Here is a 7,373-nt window from a genome sequence, read left to right on the forward strand (position 1 = left end):
GCACACACACACACGCACACACACCTACAAAACAGTATATATATCAGAATAAAACTCTACAAAGAACTATATATATCAGTTATGTAACAATTATCGCCAATCGTTGTTTCCTTTTCTGTTGTTGCATCGTCACAAGTGTTTGGTTCTCAGTATGGCAGGTTAGAAAAGCCAAGAGTACCCAGAAAGGAGACAGGGCCACACACTCACAGGACAAATATTGACAGGGGTCCAGAGGCGAGGTGGTGGAAGTGGGGGAGCCATGGGGCCCTGAAGGTTTAGGGGTGTTATAGCGAGGCTAATTGGGAGATATATATAATAAATGAATTATCATGGTTAATTTTGTAATCAATTTGAGGGTTTTTTTTCTGTAGCAAGGAAGGATTAGACTGGGGTAGGAGCAACTCTTCTTAGGTGCTGAAGTACACTGAAAGAAAGAAGGAAAAAGAAAGTCTCATTCATAATGTTTAAAGAAATGCAGAAGTTATCAAACCAACACATTTCTGTTTCACCGTTTTACAGTTCTACACATGATATCATCTTACAAAAGGTTATGCACACAGGGCTCGACGGTAACAGTTGCCAGGTTGCTGTTGGCAACCAATTTGAGAAATTGGCCATCAGTGGCAACCACTTTTTAGCATAAAAAAAATAGGGAAAGCTAAATATGCTCCCCAAAATAAATCCATATTGAATATTTGTTTCATTAGTGATATTCAAATATCGCTGTTAAGAGTCAGAACTAGAACCAGACGACTGTACATGACAACACTGCACGTGCCTGGTGTGTTTACTCGCATGCAGTCATTTATTTTAGAGACAATGCCAAGCAAATGAAGTTGTTCCACAGTGGGGTGAAAGGTTTGACTAACCCTCTAACATCACAAACAAATGTGCAAATAGATCGAACTGACAAAGAACCTGATGCACCTGTACGAAAAACAAAGAAGAAATATGTATACGTTTGTAACTCTTTGGACACATTTTGGTTATTAGGCAGACGTTTAACAGCATAGCATAATATAAAAATCACTCAGAATATAAGAAGAGTGAAAATGGCAACCTCATTTTTAGTTTCAGAAACCAAAGCTGATGCCTGGTTCTTTATAGTTATTGTTGAGCCCTGGCACAAAATGAATGTGTTAATACAAAAAATATTCTGCAACTTGATACGGCAAAAGATGCAGATTTAAAAAGCAAATTAAAAAATGCCGCTGTAGTGCTGAACTTGTAAAGGCAAAACAAAAACGTATTGAGGTTTAGGAAAAGATTGTGGTTTTGTTAAAATAAGTGTTTGCTACATTTATGTAACTTAAGTACAGTATGTGGCGTTAGGTAACTTTGTAAGTTATGTTATAAAAGTCAGTTGAAATAAGTCAATGTTGACCTTTAGTTTCACAGGACGCGAACAGCAGTCCCCCGGGTCAAAGTCCTTTGTTTTTTGACTCATTCATTTAACCTACCATCATCCCTATGCAGACTTTGTCTCTCTTTATACCACTTCCTCCTTAGTAGTGCAATACTTGTGGTAGTTATAGTAGAAACAGTGAATGAGAACAGCCTGTACAGCTGGTAAAGTCCATTGAAATAACAATAACTAATCTACGTGCACAAAAGAGTTAAAAGGGATTCTTACCAATAACGACGATGAGGACAATCACACATATCACACCCAGGATAATCATCATCTGTAATCAGTGGATGTTTAGAAAAAGTCATTAGAAAAGCAGTCAAATTTGTCTGCGTTTCATTTTTACCACACTTGCTGTATTTGTAAACCAAAGTCTTATTAGCTCAAAAATCACATCATAATTTCACCTGCTACTGTCTGTGTTATTATTCATTTGTGTTGGGCTGCCTTTATTCTCAGCTATTTGCTATTCAACTAAGCACGTCTGCATGTCCTCACCTTGGCATTCTTCCACCAGTATTTATTCTTCAGTTTTGCAGCGCTGGTCTCAAACTGAGAGGCTCCAGCCTGCAGGGCATCAGCCCTATCGTCCAGTTCTGACAGCTTCTGATCACGCTCCAGAACCTTATCCACGTTTACACGCATGATATCCACCACCTGGGGAAAGACACGCAAAGCAGTGTAGTGTAATCGGCTATCAAAACAGAACGGCTCTAGGTTAGAGTTGACCGGTTGGAAAAGGATTATGATTGAAAGTCGTTAATTGCGTTTCACGTCAGATCGTGTTTGTTTTTTTTCATTTGAAATATTGTGTGTGAGCAAGCAGAGAAGATTGACTTACAGGTGAGAGAGCAATGATCAGTGCTAAAGCTGTGAATGTCTATATCTCAGCCTGACAACATGACTTTGGGTTTGCAGAGAGATGTGTGTACTCACCTCGTCCACTTGTGCCTGTGTCTGCTGCAGACGACGGTTGCTGGTGAGGTTGGGGGGCTGATTCCCTCCATCTGCAGGGGCTCCAGCTGGGGCAGACCTAATGATGAAAAAAATATGAATAATCAGTGGTTATATAAAGTATTCCCAATGATAAGAAGTTAAGAAAGTCTTGAAAACCCAATAGTTACCAAAAAAAAGATTTCTATCTAATACTAAATGCATCATAGGATTTACTTTAATAATGTTCTCCATAAAAAAAAGAACCCAAACAAACAGGAAAAATGTGTCCGTTAAAAGTGCAAGTGAAGAGAGCAAACTATAATACAGATCAAATCATTTGTATGTAAAACGATCTATGATAATCATTTTTTACACAATAGTGCCCTATGATCATTAATTGTGTGTACCTTGCCCCACTCATGCACAATGATATTTTAGATCTGTAATCATATCTTAGAGAGGGGATAAATGAAAAACGGACAAATATTTGATGTGGGATGCTCACAAATATATTATTTTCTGTTAACTCACTCAGTTATTTGCTCAGATTGCGGAGTGGATTAAGTGGTGCTTGGAGCTAACAGATAGGGGAACATCATGGAGACACTACTATTTTGCTGTGTCTTAAAAGGATGGGAAAGCACACACAAGTTTATGTTGAGTATTTAGATTCAGATCTAATTTGTAGGATTTTGAATATTTACAAAATCAACATTTCCATGTCTTAGCTCAGGAGATCCCAGATAATTACCTTCTATCACAAAGAGACTCAACTACGGAAGGTTTTGCAAATGTCAAGTCGATTTGCCATGTCATGTTGTATTGTGACCTACATGGGCCTATTCTTTTGGATGCACTGTGCACCAATGATGACCTCAGTGAGAGACAGGCAGTTTAAGTGAGCCTCATTTACCACTGAGAAGTGAAAGAGTCATGTTAACACGTAGTTGTACCTCTGCTCTTTGCAGCAGGAGAAACAAATAACCCAGAAATATTAAAAGTATATATGGGAATTTATGAATGTTAAGTTAATATTTAAAAAGACGTGGTGTAGTGTTTTTTTTTCTTTTTGCAAGTCGAATGTTAATCTGGTTCCAAAAAGTCCCTGTCCCATTTTGTAACATCTGCCATGAAAAAAACCCTTTGTTGAGCGAGAGCTTCAGGGTACGCAGCAAAAGCTATAGAGCAACTGTACTGTATATCTCATGCAGACAGACCATTAGTGATCCAAGATTCATCATGTAACAGCTGAGCCCCAACCTACAGAAATAAACAGAATTGGCAGAATTTCCAATTTTGTACATCACCAATTAAGCCTTACTCTCCTAATTATGCAGGCTTTACTTTTTAACATTAAAAAGGCAAATGCGTCCTAGACATATGCTTTTCATGTGTTTTCTTCTGAGATGATGAATGTTGCCTAATTTGAAAGATACAGACAAAGTCTAACCCTGCATATTATCGCTGAACCACACAAAGCTTGTATAAAATAAAGCCATAATTATAAAAGGGAACAACAACCTAATCTCAAATAACTGAATAAGATATGATTCTACCAACTTACGAATGTCAGTTCACATCCAATAATAATGTGTCCATGTCAAGTAAAAGTCTTAACATAGTCTGAACACTGACTCCTAAACACTGTGGAACTTGATATAACAGCAGATACATTACAGCAAGCAAATGAAAAAAGCTTGAAAGGCTTAAAATACTTAAATATTGCATGCAGTGTGGGGTGGCCCAGGCCAGCATGCTTAATTAAGCATGCTTTATCGCCATCTATCAATCAAAGAAATCAATATAATTAGACAGTGAAACTGTTTCTAAAATTGAAACTGACTAAGGATGTAGTATCTTGTGACAGTTACCTTAGTTGTAACTCAGCTACTGTACCAATGTGAGACAAAACTCTGTATAAAGGTCACCTTTACACGCTCACACATTACTAATCCTCTGACAACAACAAATCCTTCTGAATAGTTGGCCTGATGGTGCTCGTGGTCCCTGGCAGCTTCAGACCAGCCCTAATAGAAACTGCCTATAAAAAGCCAAGGCTGCCTGTGATATATAGTGAAATATTATCATTTGTCTCAAACAACTTTATATATAGTTTTATTTCTCAAGACTAGTGTGATTATCAGTCTACATTTACCGCAGGGTTACAAATCAAAAGCAGTGTTGGATAAAGAACTGTCGACATTTGTGGCCGAATACTAAACTACAACATCTATGTAATTATGCTTTTTTTCACTCGTCAGTATCACCACAGAAGTGTGCAGAAGTTCGTACTATCATTGATTCTCTGAAATGGCACCTTAACCAACCAGGAAGAGTTTCTAGTGCAGCGACAGCATTTCTCCTCAGCCTCCACATCCTGTGAATATGGCCTGCTGGGCAAACTGGACGCTCCACGCACATGTGGGGTAACCGTCTCTAAAATCTGTCCCACTTTGGTGCATAATCTTCACTTTTCATTAAAAATGGTAAACTGAATTTGGTCTCAACACGCTACACTAATTACGGCACATGGGATGGTATACCACCACCTTTTACTGATAGAATCCATTAACGCAGCCAACAGATATTGGTGGTGAATGTAACCTGGTGAACTATTTCACTTCCTCCCAAAAAAAGACATACACTTGTCCTGTGTAGTTCCTGCTGATGAATGTGTGTGTGGAGGTAGAGCACACACTTCAGTTTTCCCCTATTCCCAGAGCATAATAATGGAAAACAACCAAAAAGAAAGAATAGGAATTTACTTTTCAATCAATCAAATAAAAAATACAAAAAACAAAAACAAAACCTCTGATCTGATGAAGGCAGGCAGCTCATCTAACATGGTGGATGTACGGTTTCACATTCCTCTCTCGACAGTCCACTGCTAATGTCAGGTTTCACTTGGAAGCTAAATATATTTAACCCTCTTTCAAGATCAAGCTTATAAAAATAGTCTTGCCATGTGGTTTGCAAAAAGGACTCAAAAAGGTCTGTGCAGCGTTTTCAGGGGTGTCTGATGAAATGAGGAAGCATTTATAAATGCATCCACCCAAAAAAGTCATAGACACAGATTAAAAAATAAAATACCATTAGAACATTTTACATTTGATTCATTGTAAATACAAGGCTACGAAAAACCACCCCATTTCTGTGCGTTTGGTCAGTGTCCTGAAAAAGCACGCTGTCTGACTTTGAGCACTGGAGAGCGACATTTCAGCACTGGACAGCGCCACAGCAGCCCAGACCAGAGAGCGTCTGCTCCCGGCCCCGCTGGCCCGTTCTGTCTGATGTCACCGGAGCCTGACCCACAGCACTCGCTCCTCTCATCTCTGCCCGTACACACAGACACACCGGGCCTACGTAAGGACCTGTAAGACATCACGTTTCACCACGAGCACGACCAGCCCGTAAATACAGTGGAAGCCCAGCACACATCGAGGGAGGGGAGTTTCCTCATGGGGGAATGGATTTTTAAACACTTGGGTGAACAATTTTAACCGAATGTTGGTGACAAATGGAACATGAAGCCCACAGAGGGAGTGTTAACAAATATGTCGCCACAGTCAAATGGCATGTCGTGTGTTGGCACACACGTTTTAACCGCCTGCTGTGCAAAAAAAAAAAAAAAAAAGAAAAACTGGCAGACGAGCTTGTCACGGCTGTCTTTCCTTAACCTAACGTTTAAACATTTGTGTCACGTGCGGTCGAAAAGAGAAAAGGACAAATACGGCACAACATTTTCACACTGTTCTTTTGCCCCTGGAGTCTCAAACAGTCTGAAATATGGTGAGATGTATAGCCTAGCTGTCCGCCCACACGACAATCGACGACATACAGTAGGAGGCTAGGCTATCCCCACCCCCCGCTGTGGGTTGCAAATATCACGTAAACTAGGCCTAAGCCTACTTCAGAGCTAATAATATCATCGTCTATAAGACGGACTGGAGAGTAATCGTCGAATAAAGTCGACGCTTGAAATGTTCAACATGGTGTCCTTGCTGTTTCTTCAACTAGCTTTCGTCACCTGTGGTTTCAGCACACACACACACATCAAAACGAAGGCCCGTAAAGGATCAGTGAGGACCAAAAAGGCTTTATTGTACAGGATGCGTCCTTCATGTGGTTTTAATTAGCCCCTGGGTAATCGTACAGACGGTGTCCTTTTCAAACCAAACCAGTCCAAACTGGAATAAAATGCGTGCGTGCGTGCTGGCCCCGGTGACACAAACGCACGGCTAAAATAAAAGAGGCACGCGATAAACACGGAGCTCGTTTTATCGTGTAAACGGGGGGAAAAAAGCTAATGATGTGTTTTAAACCGATAAACCCTCCGTCTGCTCAAGGTTAGGCCGACTCGTTAGCCTCAACAGTCTACATTTGGGTCGTATTACCGGAGAAAGAGGAGCGGTAAAAGGACATTCAACAGCGGCATACATCAGTGATATACTGTCTAACACGACTCCGGAGAAATAACCTCCGGATTTTAATGGGAAAGACACACGGGAGACCATTCAGACACCATTCATCCGAAATAGCATGCCAACATCAGTCGTAAGGGCGAAATGAGACTTTATTAGGCTATTATAACCGGGTTTTCTTAAAAATACGAAATAACCGAGGGTTACTCACATTTTCCTGGTAGTGTTGGCTGGACAGCTGTGCTGAAATCCGGAGTGGAGATGTTAGCGCTTGCTAAGTGGCTGGCAGATGGATGTGGATTGCCTTCTGCGCTCCTCTCTACCCTCTGGCACCCTTTGGTTGGTTATTGTGGCGTTTCCCTGCCTAGGAGGAGCACTGGCTTGTATCTGCCACTGAGACGTGTCCCCTCGCTACAAAAACCTCCTTTTTACCCCCTCTTCCTATTTCTACGGTGATGCGGCACCTGCAGGCTGATATTGGAGCCCGGCGCTGTCGGAGTCCGTGCGGTAATGAAGGTGGAATAAACAGCCGCCTGGATTAGGTGGACAAAGATGGCTCGGTGACGTCAATCACGGCGAGTTTCATGTTGAAATGGGTGACCGGAGAT

General features: G+C 40.9%; 1 protein-coding gene across 1 annotated transcript; it reads right to left on the minus strand.

The window, feature by feature from the left end:
• Window positions 1–302: 302 nt before the first annotated feature.
• Window positions 303–7,133, minus strand: vamp2 (vesicle-associated membrane protein 2). The gene is made up of 5 exons (XM_083927556.1): window positions 6,977–7,133; window positions 2,345–2,441; window positions 1,907–2,065; window positions 1,634–1,685; window positions 303–424 (listed from the first exon to the last, which is right to left on the minus strand). Coding segments are annotated over exons 1-5 (327 nt in total). The 5' UTR covers window positions 6,979–7,133; the 3' UTR covers window positions 303–407.
• Window positions 7,134–7,373: the final 240 nt, after the last annotated feature.

The sequence above is a fragment of the Echiichthys vipera genome (genome assembly GCF_963691815.1).
Source record: "Echiichthys vipera genome assembly, chromosome: 14".
In the NCBI taxonomy this organism is placed as follows: Eukaryota; Metazoa; Chordata; class Actinopteri; order Perciformes; family Trachinidae; genus Echiichthys; species Echiichthys vipera.